This window comes from Antechinus flavipes, chromosome 4 (assembly GCF_016432865.1).
Source record: "Antechinus flavipes isolate AdamAnt ecotype Samford, QLD, Australia chromosome 4, AdamAnt_v2, whole genome shotgun sequence".
Lineage (NCBI taxonomy): Eukaryota > Metazoa > Chordata > Mammalia > Dasyuromorphia > Dasyuridae > Antechinus > Antechinus flavipes.
In genome coordinates, this window is record NC_067401.1 from 285,566,486 (window position 1) to 285,585,906 (window position 19,421).

At 35.5% G+C, this 19,421-nt stretch overlaps 1 protein-coding gene across 1 annotated transcript in view; it reads left to right on the plus strand.

Moving 5' to 3' along the window:
* Nucleotides 1-16,541, plus strand: part of NR2E1 (nuclear receptor subfamily 2 group E member 1) — a 28,532-nt gene extending 11,991 nt beyond the window's left edge. Inside the window, exons 4-9 of the mRNA XM_051997492.1 lie at nucleotides 1,166-1,401; nucleotides 3,087-3,233; nucleotides 5,716-5,812; nucleotides 6,200-6,349; nucleotides 6,648-6,753; nucleotides 15,068-16,541. Coding sequence (XP_051853452.1) covers nucleotides 1,166-1,401; nucleotides 3,087-3,233; nucleotides 5,716-5,812; nucleotides 6,200-6,349; nucleotides 6,648-6,753; nucleotides 15,068-15,230 — 899 coding nt within the window. The 3' untranslated portion in view covers nucleotides 15,231-16,541. The remainder of the gene's footprint in view (nucleotides 1-1,165; nucleotides 1,402-3,086; nucleotides 3,234-5,715; nucleotides 5,813-6,199; nucleotides 6,350-6,647; nucleotides 6,754-15,067) is intronic.
* Nucleotides 16,542-19,421: the final 2,880 nt, after the last annotated feature.

Consider the following 19,421-nt stretch of genomic DNA (forward strand, 5'->3'; position numbering starts at 1 on the left):
CACACACACACACACACACACACACACACTACAATTCCGAACAGTTTTGGGAATGCCTCCCAGCAGAATGGGAGGCTGCTACTGCTCAGGCTGAGGTGTCAGTGTTAGGGACCAGGGTCAAGTTTGGGGAGAATTTGGATTTCGGGACCAGAGCCAGGGACCGCAGCTCCCCAGCATCTAGTTGCCAGTTCAGGAAGCTCGCTTGCTCTCTCTGCAGCAGGGGAAAAAAGCAGGAGCGAAAAACCTGTTGAACTTCTGTATTGACAAGTTGTCAAGCTCCGCGGGCGGGAGATTGCCCCTGAATTAATTTGTTTGTTTAAACTGTTTGCGGTAATTGTCAGATCTCTCTCCTGCTGTTTGCCTGCCTGCCTCCCTTCCCGCACACTCTTCTGAGGCTAGCTCTCTTTCCTATCACATTTTCCCCACTCCACTCCCCAGGCCGCTGGCACCTTTCCCTCTCGAAGCCTTGAAGGCAGAAAGTCACTTCCTCCCGGGGGCTTCACATTGATAAGGGATTCAGAACCTGTTCGTGTGCAGTTGCTGCCGGTAGGATTCAGGCTGCTTTTTGAAATGGGAGTCCTAAACGCCTCTGAACTAGGAGACCTAAAATCGCTGTCTGATAAAAGACAAGATACTCCTCAGAACTCTGCTTTCAGCCCTCCTCTCTAAGTTCCTCTCTCAGAGCAGATTGTGAGCAGGTGACAGACATCCTATTCCTTGCGGGCAAAGTTGTCTCCAGTTTCCAGTGATAGTCCCCAGATACTGAAGATATTCTCTCCCTCGTCTAGCATCCCTGTTCCAGTTTTGGAGCTTGGAACCTGGGGTCTTTCCTGATGAGCCAAACGAGAAAGAGTGAGATTATCTCTAGTGCGAGCACCAAGTAAATTCATGAAAAAGCAAGATTAGGGATTTGTGGGATTTAGACTAGAAAGCAATTTAGATAAAACCAAATCTAACTCCCTCGTTTTGCAAATGAAACTAAGGCCTGGAGCGGTGAAACTACTTGCCCAAGGCCATACAGCTTTTTAGGAAGGAAACAAGATTCAAAAGCGCATCTTCTGATTCTAAAACCAGAATGAGGCTGATAAACTGAGGCTGGAGTCCTTGGGTTACCAGACTTGTTAGAATCAAGCTCAGCCTTGTCACTGTCTGTCTCTTTCTGCAGCTGTGCAACATGAGCGAGGACCCCGGACGTCTACTATCCGCAAGCAAGTGGCCCTCTATTTCCGCGGCCACAAGGAGGAGAACGGCGCAGCCCCTCACTTCCCTTCCGCAGCCCTGCCTGCCCCAGCTTTCTTCACGGCAGTCACGCAATTGGAGCAACATAACCTGGAGCTGGCGGCAGTGTCTGGTACCCCAGAGAGGCAAACGTTGGTGGGACTGGCCCAGCCCACACCCAAGGTCAGTGGTCCATTCCAACCCATGAAAAATAGGAATAAGAGTGTCAAAGATTCGTTGTCTCTGCATTGTTGGTGACAAGGAGATTGAGAAAGAAAATAAAGTTAGGTCTTTTTCTATTCCCCTTCGATTTAGAAGTGGGAAATATTTCCTTAAATGGAAATATTCATCATAGGAGTTGTCTTCCTTTAGCTGGGGAGGAGGGAAAAGGGGACAGGGATCCGACTTTCTTTGCTGTTAACAATTTCCTCAACCCTGTTAAAATTTTGTGTTCCTTGCACATCGGTTGAACAGCAGTATGAGGGAAAATGACCTCCAAATTGGAACTTAAAAGGTTATTGACGTGGGACCTAAAAATTAAATGCGATTTAATTCAATTCAAGAAGCAGCCATTGAGTACGAAAGGTACTGTCCAGGGTTCTGGTACTTAGAAGACAAAAGTCAAAACAATTCCTGCCTCCAAGGAGTTTACCATCTACTGGAATTAGATCAACTATTAACTTCTTATATCGTAAATCTAATGTTAAGTCTAGAAACTGACAGGGAGTTGCTCATTAACCGGTGTGAAAAAGTTAAATTCTGTACTACCATTAAAGAGGGGAAACACAAATGCAAACCCATATGGTTTGCTTTGGCTCCTTCCCGACACTCCCCCCAGTCTCTTCCAAACTGCTTGGATTTATTCCAGTGTTAATTCTCTAGGATAAAAAGGAGCATAACATTTATCACCAATTTAGAATGCTGCCATCTAGAGACTGGATTTATAACCCCTAAAAGGAAAGCCTCATTTAGACACCTCACAATTTCTCTGAAAGTAGAACCACAACTGTATGGAGTCCTACACTGTCAGAGTTCACACACACACACACACACACACACACACACACAGCCTCAGAAAGCAAAACACCTGTGCACCAGTACACGCACACATGCATACACAATATTTAATTTTTTTCCTTACCCCTTGATGCGTATAATAAGCATGGGAAAGTGCTGCTATGAATATGTTGTCAGTTGTGAATGAGAATGCTCTATGAATGATTAAAATGTCTAATTGAAATATTTCCATAATATACTAATCCTTTCTAAAAATATTCATATGCATATTTGTGTTTTGGATGCCTATTAATTTATACTTTTTCATGTCTATTTTTATTTACACAAATACAAGCTGCTCTTGTCTAAATTGGGAGCCAGGCCTGCCACTTGGCTCAGCCCTGTGTAAATTTGCTGGGAAGGATAAAGAAAGACTGAGAGATTCATAGACTATTCACTCTGGAAGAGACCTTAGCAATCATTTAGGCCAACATTTTCATTTTGCAAATGAGAAAACCACTTCCCAGAAAAGGGAAGTGATTCAACCAACATCCACCTCTCCCAAGTGAATTCTATCATTCAAATAAGAACTTTTAATTGATCCTTCTTCCAAAGGGATCAAAAAAGTTGGTGCAGAGTATGGCTTCTCCCAAAGAGTTACAAGTGACAGTTCTCAAACTATGCATAGGTATTTTAATTATACAAAAGTATATAAAACTTAAATGTTTCCTTTTTTCTTAAGAATATCTTTTTCCTAGGAATTTTTGGTTTTTATTCAAAATAATAAAAGATTGGTTTCCTTTTAAAATGCTGTGATTTTCTCACTCTGCCCCCTATTAATCTAGATTTCTTTCTTTCTTCTTCCTTTCTAGTATCCTCATGAGGTTAATGGAGCTCCCATGTATCTCTATGAAGTGGCCACTGAGTCTGTATGTGAATCAGCAGCCAGACTCCTTTTCATGAGCATTAAATGGGCCAAGAGTGTTCCAGCCTTCTCCACTCTGTCCTTGCAAGATCAGGTAGATCTGAGTGTACTTTCAGAACCTTAGGCAATACAAATAATAGGAGAGAGAACACAAGAGAGGAATAAGAGTAATTACTCCCAGTTTCATGAAGCTGAAAGGGATCTGTGGATATCATCTATAACAACTCCTTGTTATCAGTCAAGTATGTGTCTCGGTCTTAAATACTTAGCTGGCTAAACAGCCACTGATAACAAAGTATTTTTTAATGCCCCAAAACATAACCATGAAGTCAATTCAACAAATATTTGTTAAGCATAATGAGGTTCAATGACAAAGTGGTTGGGAGCCTGACTTTGGAATCAAGAAGAACTGGGTTCAAATCTTACCTCTGAAACATAGTAGCTTGACCATTATTGATTCATTTTACTTCTTAGTTTTCAGCAACTCTCAAAGACTATAAATTACAGAAGAATTACTGAGCTGCATCTCAGGATACATCCATACTAGAAGTTCTGTACATCAATCATTATGAATCCAGACTCAAAAAGAAAATGTGCATTGTCTTGTGCTATGTCCTGATGATATACAATCACATTGAGGAAATTAGTAAGATAAAATTCATTTAGGAAACTCAGTAAATTGGAAGAAGAAAGTCTCCTTTTTCAGAGGGTGCCTTTTCCCCTAATAGTTCCACCAGTTACAATGTTTCTTTACTTCAGGAAAGTAGAATGAAGCTTATTAAGAAATAAATGTATAAGAAAATGTGATTTTTTTTCTTGTAAGTGGAATTTTGAAATATTGTCATACATATTTTAAATTTTTTAAACATTTGTGGAAAATTAGGAAAGGGAAAAATAAGATGTGTGACTGATAAATAAGAAGACATTTCCATTCCTCTCTTGAAGAATTATTCACATCACATTATGGTCACACTTGTGTATTCTCTGATGATGATATATAGAGTGTGGGTCACTAAACTATAAGGAGATAAACAAGAAATAAGAACCCAAAGTGTATTACAAAACTTATAGAGATGAGTTCATTTAATTCTTAATTTTAAAAAAATAAATCCTTACAAACAAATATTTCTCACAATCCTATGGTCACAAAAGATTTTTAAAACAGATGATATTGTACCTAAAATTTTAACATGCTCAGAAAGAAAATAATTTTTATTCATCTTAAAGTAATTCCTTCTAGAATTATTTTGACAGTAAATGAATCTACTACGAAGAAATTGCAGTCTGGATTGTTTTCTGAAGAATTGGCTGTGGTATATGCATTCAGAGGGACTAGTGGCAATATCTACCAAAAACTATTAAGTGATTATACAAGCAAGCGATATAAATCCTTTAAAAAATAATAATAATTTAAAGATCCCATTTTACCTAATTAGGTTATACTAGCTCTCCTAAATATAAAATGCATTTTTTTTTTACTGAGACACACATTAACACATTCAAAACACTTGCTTTTTCTGAATAAAGTCTATTTTATCATTTATCAAGAATAGACAAATTGCTTTTTTAAAGATTAGAACTAGATATGATTCATTGAAAGTATTTTGATAAATATTTAGTGAACCAGTTCTTGAAACATTTAACTTATTTAAAAAAATAACAACAACCTTAAAATGAGCTATTTTTTGCTCATTTTGGAAGACAATTTTAAAATGTTCATCAGCTATCTTTACTGATTTACCTAACATTAGATCCATTTTCAAAATTCCCATCTTTGTGTCATTTTTAAACTCTTCCAAATAAATGTCTAGAAGCTGTGGGAAGCCAAACATAAATTGGTTCTCTTTTCAGCCTTCAGAAGAAAACTGTACAATAACAAATCAAAGCAGGAAAGGGTACAAAAAAAATGGTAATTTAAAGACAACCAAATTTTGGCTTCGAGTTGTCAGTATCACTTCACATAAAAATTAATGCAATCTGTTTCTTTATGCTTATCTGAGAAATCAGGCAACCAACAAGGAGTTAAATGTGGAAACCCTGATTAACTTAATTGTATCACTATTTTTCCTCTCCTAATGCTTGTCTTTGATAAGTACTGTGACTATTATCCCTCACATACATACTGTTCCTTGATCTTCTCATTCTCCAGATCTTCTTTGGGCATAAGAGTTAGACAGAAATTCAGCAGTCCAGTCAGTAATCCTTGAGAATTTGAGCATTAATATTCCAGAGGGGTCACTTTAGATGGCATTCCAGTATGTTACAGTTTGCCATTTCATAGAGCACTAATTTAATGAGTAATTCCTGAGTTTGGCTGTAATAAAAAGACAAGAAAAGGAAAGCAGACCTTTTCCTGGGAGAAGCAAACTTTGGGGAAAATAGACTCTGGAGTGCATATTATTTTATCTATAGGCACCTTGTGGAAAAGAGAAAAGAGAAAGCTAAAATATTCAGAAGAAATTACCAAGACAGGCATTTAAAACATTTTTTTTAAATAATGGAAATTTACATATTGAGATTGTTTATAAATTTATAAATTATACACTATATTCTATTATACATCTATTGTATGACAGCTGATGCTTTTGGAAGATGCTTGGAGAGAACTGTTTGTTCTAGGAATAGCACAATGGGCCATTCCAGTTGATGCTAACACTCTACTGGCTGTATCTGGTAAGAACTGCACAATTTAATGACTTTGTTGTAGAAATTACCATAAAAATACATTACTGAAAAAAGAACAACATGTAAAGAATAACAAATTCCTACTGAACAATAGAGTATACCTGTCATTTATAAATCTATATTTAAATGCAAATAATGTTGTTTTGTTGTATTCATGACTGCTTGCATTGTTATTTAAATGCAAATTACTGTGTTTGTTATCATCCCAGAGAAGATTTTATATTAACTTCCATACAATATAGTCAGTCTACTTGGAATCAGAGATCTCAGAGTGACAATTGAATAGATATTTATATGCAGAATTTTGTCAAAAATCAATATGAAATCATGAAAATGCCCTAATATTAGGACATTTATTTCACATTCCCATTCTAGGCATGAATGGTGAAAATACAGATTCCCAGAAGCTGAGTAAGATCATCTCTGAAATACAGGCTTTGCAGGAGGTAGTGGCCAGATTCAGACAACTTCGGCTGGATGCAACTGAATTTGCCTGTCTCAAATGCATTGTCACTTTCAAAGCTGGTAAGCAAACGTGAATCCCTTCTTCTTTTTCTTCTTCCTCTTCTATTCCCTTCCCCTATCTCGACAGCTTCCCTTCCCCATCCCTGCCCCTGCCCAAACCTGCCCCTTCATGATAACCGCCACTTCAGAGTCAGAAAGAGCCTCATAAAATGGAGCTGATCTTTCGGACCCTTTGACTCCATTTTAGAGAGCCACGGTCTTCTTTCATGCTGGACCAGCTTTGCATTTCATCGCTGCTTTATACCGTTGCACCCACCTGGAGGTCAACTGACCGACTGGTTCCTGATCTCTTTTCTAGTACCTACACACAGTGGTTCTGAACTGAGAAGTTTCCGGAATGCCGCAGCCATTGCAGCACTTCAAGATGAAGCGCAGCTAACACTTAACAGTTATATCCACACCAGGTGAACCTTATTTATTTAATGATTAAAAATAACAAGAACAGTATCCGCCATGCAGATAGCTATTTTACATGGGGTATAGTTTACAAAGTGTTTTCTCTGAACATCCTCTCATTTGCTTTGAGCATGTACCTAAAAAGAATCCTAAATTTTAGATTTGAAAGGAACTTGAAATTTTTAAAAATCAATCAACCAACAAAGCATCTTAAACATCTCCTAGTGCTAGACCGATGATCTGGTGATAGGAACACAAAGACAAAAATAAAATCGTGCCTGCCCTCAAGGAGCTTACATTCTAATGAAGGGAACAATATGTTCGATTATAAATATATGCAAATTATTTACCAATTAATGGGGGAGGAGCACTGACTATTGGAAGGATTTATCAATTGGTCCCTGTTCCTTAATTTAGACTCAGAGGTGTGAAGTAACTGGCTTAACCCATATAAATAGAAAACCCATACTAGAAAATTACTTTTGTGAAGGAACAACATCAAGCTATATATAAATCTCCCCAGAAAATCCAATCCAACCAATTAGGGGAATTAACCCCTGAATCCAGTGAGTTCATTAAAAAGAGCACTAATAACAGATCAATTAGTCAGAATGGTCCAACTGATATTTGTGCCTAGACTCAAGCAGAGTGAAAAAGGTCAAAGATGATGACCAAAATCTGTTGTGGACAATGACTTTTTAAATGGAATTAGATAATCCCAAAGAAATGAAGGTTTCTTTAAGGGGATTCTGATTAGTTGTCCATGGAAAAGATGGACTATCACACTGGTGATTCATTCATTTGGGGCTTCTTTAAACACCTGACTGGTAAGACCTCTGTGATTGGCTCCATCTCTGATTGTGAAGGCAACCAGAATGGGATTGTCAGCTATGAATAGATGCTAATGCTTTCACACTGTTTTTGGCAATGGGAAGCACCTCCATTCCAGGGAAACCTTGATAGAAAATATAGCAGATTAGAGTATGGAAAATTTATAATGTGGGACTTATTCTAGATCCTAGGAATGAGCTTTATAATAGCATTTCAACAAGGCAATGCTTTCTATTCTATGACTCTGTGGATTATTATTAGCCTCCATCATTGTTTCAAGATATAACCCTCCCTAGTAAAGTGGGAAACCCTACATTCCTCTAAAATAGGGGTTCTTAACCTATAGTCTGTGAATTTTTTCAAAATTTTGATAATTATCTTTCAATATAATTGGTCTCCCCTTGCAATCCTATGTATTTTATTACTGCATTTAACAACATTATTTTGAGAAGTCCATAAATGTTGCCTGATCACAAAAAAAGTCTATGACAGTTGAAGGTTCTTGTTCTATAACTTTTGCAAATAGTATACTTGGCTTCCTTAGCCAATCACTCACCATTAAATAGCAATATTTTTCTTCTTATGCATGATACCTTTTGGGTGTCAGTAAGATGGTATTTTTTTAAAAAAAAATATGTACATCTATCAATCAATAAACATTTCTTAAATGCCTATTGAGTGCCAGGCACTATATTAGACTCTGAGGATACAAAAAGCGGCAAAAGATTATCCCTGACATCAAGGAGTTTGTAATCTAATGAGAGTACTTTGCAAACCTTAAAGCACTGTATAAATATTATCTATTTTTTATACCTTAAAATGAGCATTTGTTTTGAAATGGTTCCGTTGTATTTTTTTAAAAAAATTAATCCAAGTCAAGTTCTAATAATCCAAGTACATGGGCAATTTATTCTAGCTGTAAGAATTACAAAGAAAATATACAATAGTGATGGGGAAAGACATCAGGCCAGAATAGTGGCCATGGGATCTAGAGAAGACAGAAAATAGTATATATATGGATTATAAAAGCCCTCAAAGAACAGTCATGTTTTTCATCAATCCTTCCATTTTTTCCTTACTTCTTTGTTTTTTACATCTTTTACTTTCAAAATGCAGAATGGCAGTGCATAGTGGGCAGTATTGACTGATATTTTGATAACTTTTGATAAGTGAATTCTGATGAATGATAATTGTGATAGATTAGATTAGATTAATATAGATTAGTTATGATAACATAATGGTCTGAGTTCATATCACAGTACACTTAGAGATGAAGAAAATTTAGAGACCAAAATTCTTGCCTTCAACACTGTTTTGCATGGCACTTCCAAAGTATCTTTTGCTCAAAGATTTTAAAACTCTTGAGAAGTATGGTTTAGCCAAGAAACATAATTTTCAGGTATGGAATTTCTTGATTCCATTCTTTTTTCAGTTGGAGATGGGTTTATTAAAAGCAAAAATTTTATCTTTGCTTGCTTTTTGCTTAATGGCAGAATCAAGGAGAACCCTCAATTATTCTGGTTTCTGGTTCTCTATATTGATCTTAAAGAAAAGAACTAAATATGAGAACCAGTTTGGAAAACTTCAAAGGAGTTACCACCCTCACAACCAACCCCAAGAAATACAAATTCAGTTTATTACAAACATTCATTTTTAACTCTCTAGATATGAACAAATCTCTAAAGAGTCAGAATAAGACTGCAGGCCAAGTCAATATTTTTGTTTTGACTGACATAATGTCCCCTAGGGACTCTTCATTTCTCTTATAAAATTCCTTTTTTTTGTGAGAGGGAATTATATTAGTTGTTATACTCTTATATGGTGTTTTCCCTCAAAATTAAAAAAGGTGTTTTTTTTTTTAATTAAAGGCCGGACTTTAATTTTAAATTTTTAAATCCATTTTTAGTCAGTTAACCACAAACCAGCTTTCTTTTAGAACTGATATTTGGTTTGAGTAGTAATCTTAGAAAACAATACATTGTGGTTTCTACAAAGAACCTCAGCTTGAGTCAGATGTTCACAAAATGAAAAGTATGAAAGATATGACTTCATATAAAATTAATGATAAGATTTAAAAAAACAACAGAATAAAGTGTTTTATGAAAAGGCAATTGCCAAACTTTGATCCACCAATGCAAGGAAATAATTTTTAGCTGTTTTTCAGTCATGTCCAACTCTTCATGAACTTCATTTGGCCTTTTCTTAGCAAAATACTGGAAGGGTTTGCTATTTCCTTCTCCCGCTCATTTTGCAGATGGGAAAACTGAGGCAAACAGGGTTAAGTGACTTGTTCAGGATGACACAATTAGTGTTTGAGGTCAAATTTGAACTCAGGAAGACACATCTTCCTGAATCCAGACCTGGCAATACATCTACCACACTCACTACCTAGCTCCACTAAATAATTATTAGCACCAAAATAAATTGTTACATTTATGAAGTGATTTAAGCTTTACAAAGTACTTCCCTCACAGCATATATGCTAAGTATATAATATAAATATTATCACTCTTTGGGTCAGATAAGAAAACCAAAGCCCAGAGAGATAAAATTATTTTTTATGAGCAGTTTATCAATATTTATGAGGTGTCTACTATTTATTTGATCTTCTCCTAGGGACCATAGATCTACCAAAAATGAAACAATCTCCATTCCCAAGGAGCCTAAAGTTTATTAGGAGAGACCACATATAAACATATGAGTAAATATAAAATAAATGCAAAATCAATATATTAGCTAAATTCAAAGTAATTAGGGAAGGTTAGAAAGCATTAGAAGTTGGTAAGAAAGAAATGCTTTGCATAGATGTTAGTTCTTGGGGACAGGGGAAGAAGTTAATTCTTGACCTGCCTCTTGGAGGAAGAGAAGGATTCTGTAAGGTCAAGGTAAGAAAAAAGTGCCTTCCAGAATGGGAAGACAGTCACTGAAAAGGAATAGAGATAGAAAATGGAACATTAACATGTGAGGAGCAGAGATAAGACCATTTTCACTGGACTGAAGAGTGCAGGTAGAGATGATCCAGGAAAAGTAGATTGAAGCAAGCAAAGGATTTGAAACTAGAAATAATAGAAAGTCACTGAAGTTTATAGCATGGAGAAGTGCTCTGTCAGGAAAAACTAAGGAAAATCACTTTGGCAGCAGTTGGGGTGAATGTATTGAAGTGGAGAGACACAAGGTGGATTGAATAATTTGGAGGCACTTGGAATAATCTTGATGAGAAGTGATGAAAACCTATTCTGCTTAGAAGTTGTTAAACTAGGAATCAAATTTGGATCCTTAAACTCTCAAAATAACATTTTGTTTCATTTTTTTCTCTTTTTTGGTAAGTACTTAATAAATGTTTATTTTTCCCCTTTTTCAACAGTATTTTATTTTTCCAAATACATGTAAATATAATTTTTCAGCATTTATTTTTGTTGTAAGATTTTGTATTCCAAATTTTTCTCTCTGCTCCTTACCTTCCTACCTCCCCACAACAGCAAGCAATTTGATATAAGTTAAATATGTGCAATCCTTTTATACATACATATTTCCATATTTGTCATATTGTGCAAGAAAAATCAGATTAAAAAGGGGAAAAAACAAATTTGTTTTTTTTTTCCAATCATGTCATGCATGTGCTCTCTCTGCAGCACACAGCCTTCCAGCATTAGTAGTAGTGAAATATCTGCCTTTACCCATCCTTCTCAGTTTATGCTCTTGGCCTAGAGATGTAATTTAGTGCATCTGGAATCATACTTGTTATGAGATTTTCTCTATGTCAGTTTAGTTTCATGGAACTAGTGAACACAGGCTCATACTCTCCCTTGTGAAAAAATAATGGTGTAGTTAAGTAAAGCAAAGATAGTAGTCCAGCTGAATTCTAGGGATGGAAATGCAATAGCTATAAGTGGTAATCTGAATGTGTATTCTAGCATCTTTCCTATTTTGAAGTTGCTTACAGTCAGCATATATAAGCTGGGAGAAAAAAAGAGTGCCTCTGCTGATAATTGAAAGCTGTCATTGAGTCATTATAATAGGAGAGACAGAGACAGACAGACAGACAGATACACACACACACACAGAGTTTTTTCAAAGGAGTTATGAGACAGGAGATTCCTGGGCATCTTTCTTATTGTATCTATCTATCAATGCTTTCCCTTTTTTCTGTGAATAATCTCCTGAGGGAATCTTTTTTGTGTCCCACCTTGCTACCAAGTTACCTGTGGTCTAGGTATGAATTGACCCTCTGAAAAGTTATCTATGATCAACTTATGCCATAGGATCCCTAAGACTCCATCCTTGACTCAGTGACTTTTGGAAATCACTGTCCCTGCCCTGACTAGAATGGAAGGATTCACATAACTGATTTGTGCCATATAAAATATGCAAGTACTCATGGGCAGAATCAGTTCTCAAATATCCCAGCTTCTGGGTAGATGAGAAGACCTATAAATATTTTTTTCAAAACCACATTTAAAAATTAGTGACATACAAGATGGCCATAATGGAAATATGTTTTACATATTTAAGCACATATATAACTATTTCAAATTGATTACCATCTTAGGGAAGAAAGAGGTGATGGAGGGAGGGAAAAAATTAGAACTCAAAAAAAATTTTAATGAATGTTAAAAGTTGTCTTTACATATAATTGGGAAAAGAAAATCATAGCATTTTTTTTAAGAAATCAGTGACACAGATGGTAATTTTCAAATATATACTTCAGATAATGTACATAGTTCTCTTTGTTCCTGCCTGGTTTGATAAAAATTAAAGTGGGGAAATCAATTCATGTTCCCCTTTTTGACTGAGGATCAGCCATGGAAGAAGACTGTAGAGGGAATGATTTACTTATAAGAAATCAAGAGTTGACTGTTTTTGTGACATATGGATTTTGAGTCATTTGAAAACTTCAAAACTTTGAATAATAATAACAGTAGTTCACATTTCTATAGCATGTTAAGAGCTAGGTTTTTCTTTTTGGACCAAACTTGTAATTTCATGGATGTAGGACACTATCTACCAATGCATTTCTATACCTGCTCCACAATACATAGACTTAGAAAGTAAAAGAAAGGGCCTAACTGGGGGTCATACAGCCAATATATATGTCAGAGGTCTTCCTGATTCCAAAGCCAACCCTATATCCAATATGCTACTTTGCAAACATTAACATTTACAGAGCACTTTTCTCACTGCAACCCTATGAAGTTAGTGACATAAATCTTATTAACTCATTTTGCAGATAAGGAAATTGAGATTTTAAGAAGTCAAGAGATCATGAATATATAGCATATTTCAGAGCATTGATTCAGAGCAATTCAGAAAATTGATAGCTCCTGACTCCAAATCTGATACTTTAACTAATCTTTTTTCTTATTGAGGACATAGTATTGCCTTTCATTCTGGACTTTTAAGTAGCTTTTGATGTGTGCCTAATACTGTTCTTCTCTCTGCTATAATAGTAAGGGAAAAGATGAGTATGGTGAAGAGATAAGGAAAGAATTGACTGCAGTGGATATCAATGTTTCTCTGAGAAAAATCTTTTTGGTTCATAATCATTCTCCACTACAGACTCAGCAATATTCATACAATCAAAGTCCCAATTTTGGAAAGGATCCCAGAGGCCACTTAGTCCATCCTGTATTTGGAAAAGAAACCCCTCAACAAGAGCTCCAACAAGTGGTGATCCAGTCTTTACTCGTAGACTCACCTGTAATAATGACTTATGATCTTTCAGTTTTCCACTGACATTCATCTTTTTTTTTCAGGTCTTAGGTTCCTTGCCTATCTTCAAAAGCTTTTATGTGAGATATGGAGCTTGAATTGAGCTTTGAAGAAATCAAGGGATTTTTAGAGGTTGAAGTGAAGAGAGAGGGAATTTTAGGCTGTCCACTGGATAGCCAGTCAAAGGCAGGGAATCAGAAGGATTGGACAGCCTTGAATGAGGTATAAAAAGTAGGCCAGGTTAATTGTATCATAGAAAGACTTTGCTAGAAGGTGAAGATGGTCAAGAGAGAAATGCTACAGAGAATTCAAGAAGGATGAAGATTGATTTTTAAAAATTATGTGTGGCAATTGAGAGAACATTGGTAGCTTTGAATGGGACAGTTTCAAATAAAGCAGATTGCAAAGGATTAAGAAGTGAGTAGGAGGAAGCAGAAACAATGAGAACAGGTAGCTTTTTATTTAAAGGAGTTCAACTATGAGCAGAGCAAAGAAAAATAGAATAGCTTGAGTGATAATAGGGTAAAGTAAAGGTTTTTTAAAGGATGAGGAAGTCTTGGACATGTTTGTAAGCTGTACAAAATTAAGACCAGTGAAGAAGGAGATACTGAAGAATAGAGAGTAAGGTGGAATCAAGAGTACATGTAAATGAGTTGATATTAATGAGGAAAAAGGTCATTTCTTCATGCAAGACAGGAGCAAAGAAAGAGAAAATGGGGAACAAGGGCAAGGGGGGCATTTTCATGGTTTCAAAGGGAAGAAGAGATCAATAAAGGGATTGGCAAATTTGGACTTTCACTCACCCCTTGTCTGGTGTTTGCTATGGCAAAGGAGGCTACTTAATTCTGTCTTTAGTAAAGCCTTATTTTGAATGAATTCATATATTAGCCAGTTTCCAATATGAGAGATTAAATTTGGTCTTTTCACCAATGTTTCCAAACGATGGCTTTGCTTGTGATTTATTTCCAGAGAGACCTGGAAGGACAAGTTCTTAATGACAAAGATTACATTAGTATAGACCAGCAGTCTCAGAGGCTGTACAAACTTGTGCATTGGAGCCTAGATGGATGTTGGACCTCAAGAGGGAGAATTGTTCAACATTTTTTCGTATCTTTAATTAGATGCCAATTTCATTGACATGTAAGTTGGGTGGCATTCCCACCCAACAGAATTTAGTCTTTAATTTGTAATGTAATAGCAGAATTATTCCTGTGAGTGACTAAGTATAAATCCTGAATAATAATTTGGAGAAACACTTAGAAAAAAGAGCCATTTCATTTGAGGGAAGCAATCTGGGGGAGAAACATTTGGACTAAGAATCAAGAAACTTTCATTCATTCAAAAAAGCATTTCTTAAGCTCCTGATATATTCCAGGCTTTTTGCTAGGCACCAGGAATATAAAGATAAAGAAAATAGTCCCTGCCCTTTGTAAGCTTACAGGCCAGAAACAATGTTTAAGAAAGAAAGAGTCTGATAACTGAGTGAAGGAAGGCAAGATTGTTCTTTTTTGTAATTGATCATTAGCTCATAATATAAAAAGTACTAAATAAATGCTTGGTTACTGTGCCTCCATTTCTCCCTCTGCAAAATAAGTGATGTCACTCTTCTAAATTCATTTCTAAAATATCCTGTTATTTATAAAATCAGGTCAAAAATCAGTCGGCACATTTGGATATAATTTTTGACCAAATATAAGACAGTAAGATCCTTTTAACAAACTTTATTTCTGGAAGCACTTTGACAAATGTTTATCTAACTCATCTGATTTCTTTGCATTCCAGGTATCCCACCCAACCTTGTCGATTTGGGAAACTCCTGTTGCTTCTGCCAGCCTTACGCTCCATTAGCCCATCTACAATAGAAGAAGTGTTTTTCAAAAAAACCATTGGCAATGTGCCAATTACGAGACTGCTTTCAGATATGTACAAATCCAGTGATATCTAATCTCTGCTGAACATACACAGTCTTCAGGATGGACAGTGTCAGATGAACTTTTACCTTTGGAGAACAAGCCTCAACTAACAAAAACCTTCAGGAAGCATAAACCTGGGAAAGTGTAGTCTTTGGAGGAAAGAAAACAAGAAAATAATTAATTGGCACAAGACTATTCCAGTAGTTATGACCTGCTGCCTCTACAGAAGATGGTAGACCTGAAGAAAGGGCATTGCTTGATAGGACACTTGGAGTGGAGAGAACTCACCAGTTCCCCTTCTTCCTGAAAGGGATTCACGATTGTTGGTTGCTACTGGCCATACTATTCTATCACTTATTTTGGAAAATGATTCTGACATAACAAAAGCTCGAATATAGCACTTCATTTTTTCCTTTTCAGTATATCAAGTTGGGTTACCAAAAATTACTCTAGAGGTGTAATACATTGTACTCCAGCCTTCAGAAAGTAACTTAAGTTGAAAGATTTGTTCTGAAAATAGTAGGCAACATTCAAAATCAAATTCTCCACCACACACTTTCCTTCTATTGCAAGACATCATCAAATGGCTCCATAATGAATTGAAAAGTGTTTTATGTGATTGATTTCCATCCCCCCCATTTTTTGGCCTTTGAAGGCCAGGCAACCCTATCAAAACAACTGGTGAACATAGATGACTCTCTCATCAGAACTGCAGTTTGGATAACATCTCAAAGACAGAAGAATTTTGCAAAAACAATACAAGTAAAAGAAGGAAGAATAAAACAGCAAAACCAAATAAAGCAGAGATGTCTCACTGAGTGAGCTGATTGCTGTCCCGTTGGCATAGTGCTGAAACCAAAGGCAATGGGGTCCGAACTCTTGGTCCAATGAGACATGCAGAACAGCAACTGAATATACACAGCATGCTAGAATGAACTTCAAAGAGATAGGCACTAAAAAGTTTCTTAATTGATAAACTGCTAACAGTCTCTGAGACTCTACAATGCCTTTCAGAAAACTTTGGTTTCTAAATAAAGCCTTGTTCACACATACACACACACACACACACACACACACACACACACACACACAACCTTACACTATACGCTGCTTCTTTGAGATGAGACTATACTTATGGAAATGTAGAAACAAACATTTGAAGATAGCTGCTGTACTTTTCATGTTTTGATTTGTTATTAGATACTAGCCCTGAGAAAAATCAGCACTTGGCCTATCATAGGATGAGTAAAACTTTTCTTGTACAAAGTGAATTAACAGATTTGTGAAGTTAAAAAGTTGTACTCATTGTATTTACAAAGAATAAAATATATATTGAATTTAAATCATCTTCCCTTTATTTTATCAATGTCTCTTGCTAGTTTTTATCCCTTAGATACAAAGTGATAGCAACACTTATTTTTAAACATCTAGCACTCAAATTATACTCCACACTGGAAGTCTAAAAGATTGCAAGACAAAGAACTCTTTTTTTTTAAACAACTAATCCAATGTATGAAAATCATAAATAAAGGAATGAAACAAAAACTGTTCTCCACATCTCTCAACTAGAACTGCATCTGCAGGGAAAAATTACTATGTGAGAAAGAGACTGATTAAAACAGGTTTTGTTCACTTCTCTATTTCTCACTATCTTGCCAACATTTCAATCCCAGCCACAAATTTCTTTGTTCAGTAATCAGGAAAAAAAATCATACAGAACTAGACAGAGTTAAGTGGGTAGTAAGAGAGGAGAGGTGATTAGAGGAGAAACAGCAAAAGAAAAGGAAAATAGATGTCAGATCCAGACTTTCAAAATAAAGATCATCCATTAGCCTTTTCTTTAGAGGGCATAGAGGTAGAATATGCCCTCAATCTACTATTTTTCATTATTTCTAGGAAAGTTTCCTTGCTGAGGGAATTGAAACAATTAAAATGAAGACTGGAGATGATAGGCAGATTTCAATTCATATTATCATGATCATAGTTAATTGAGCACTGACTTTAAAGAGAAAAAGGGTGAGATTCCCCATAAGATTTCACTCAGAACAGGAATCACTTAAATTTCTGGCAACTCCAATTTACTTTTAAAACAAATGTTGCTAAATCACATTTCACTAAATGCTTTCTTTTTGTTACAAGACATTATCAAGTGGTCTTCATGATGGATTGAAATGGATTTATTTTGTTATTGAATCTTTTTTCTCTTTTTTGGCCACTGAAGGCCAAGAAACCCTATCAAAGCAACTGGTAAACATAGTTGATGATTTTCTAGGATGTGACTAAGCTCAACAACTTGCTAGGGAGTCTCCTTGTAACACCATCTTACCTTACAACTTACCTAATCTTCTATAAAAGAATCATGAATTCTCTCTAGTTTAGATCATAAAAAGGTTATAACATATTCTTTCAACTATAAATTTCCAAATGTTATTTTATGATCTATTTCTTTAATAAAATTCAAGGCTAAGAAATAGAGTGACGGGTTAGTGGAATAGGTTAGGTACACAAAACACAATAGTAAATGACTATTAGAATTGTCCTGGATCACTAGATTGCTGAGAAGAGCAATGACTATAGTAATCTACTATTTGATAAACTAAAAGACTCCAGCTTCTGGGATTTGAACTCACTATTTGACAAAAATTACTGAGAAAACTGGAAAGTAATACGTAGAAACTAGGCATAGTCCAACATCTCACACCTATATATACCAATGGGTATATGATGGGTTCATGATTTAGATATAAGGAGTGATACTAAAAGCAATTTAGGAATGCATGTGATAATTTACCTGTTGGATCTTTGGAGAAAGGAGGAACTTAGCCAAAAAAGAAACAGAACATTATAAAAAGCAAAATGGATAATTTAAATTATATTAAATTCCAAAGGTTTTGAACAAACAACCAATTGCAGCCAAAATTAGAAGGGAAGCAGAAAGTTGGGAAACAATTTTTATGGCCGGTGTTTCTGATAAAGGCCTCACTTCTAAAAATGTGTAAAACCAAGTCAGATTTATAAGAATACAAATCATTACTGAATTGACAAATGGTCAAGAGATATGAACAGACAGTTTTCAGATAAATTAATGCCAGTTATAGTCATATGAAAAAGTGCTCTAAATAACTATTAGATTAGAGATTATGCATGATTATGATTAGAGAAATGCAAATTAAAACAACTCTAAGATATCTCCTCAAACCTATCAGATTGGGCAAGATGATAGAAAAAGATAATGAAATATATTGGTAGGTGATGTGGAAAAACTGGGACACTAATGCAGACTAATGCATTGTTTGCCGAGTTGTGAGCTGGTACAGCCATTCTGGAGAGCAATTTGGAACTATACCCAAAGGGCAATCAACCTGTACCTATACTTTTGATTGATCAATGTCACTCCTGGAGCTGTATCTCAAAGAGATCATTAAAGACGGGAAAGGATCCACATATGCAAAAATGTTTGTAGCAGCTCTTTTTTGTGGTGGCAAGAATTTGGAAATTGAGTGGATTAGGGAATGATTAAATAAGTTGAATGTAATGGACTATTCTTGTTCTATAAGAAATAGGAGCAGGCTTGATTTCAGAAAAGCCTAGAAAGATTACATGAACTGATGCTGAGTGAAGTGAGCAAAACCAGGAGGACATTGCACATAATAACAGCGATATTGTGTGATGATCAACTATGATAGACTTGGCTCTTCTCAGCCATATAGTGATACAAGACACTTTCAATAGACTTGGGATGGACGTTATCCATCTGAATATAGAGAACAAATTATGGTGATTGAATATGGATTGACGCATACTATTTTCAGCTTTTTTGTTTTGTTTTATTTTTTTCTTTCTCATGGTTTTTCCCTTTTTTTTTCTTTCACAACATGTCTAATGTGAAAATATTTTTTAAATGATTATACATGTATTAACCTACATCAGATTACTTGCTTTCTTGGGGGAGTTAAAGGAAGAAGGGAAAAAAACAATTTGGAACACAAAATCTTTTATTTTTAATTAAAGCTTTTTATTTACCAAATATATTCATGGGTAATTTTTCAACACTGATCCTTGCAAAGCTTTCTGTTCCAAATTTTTCCCTCCTTCTCCTCACTCCCTCCCCTAAATGGCAGGTAGTCCAATACATGTTAAATATTTTAAAATATTTTTTTAATTTTAATTTTATTTAATAATAACTTTATATTGACAGAATCCATGCCAGGGTAATTTTTTTA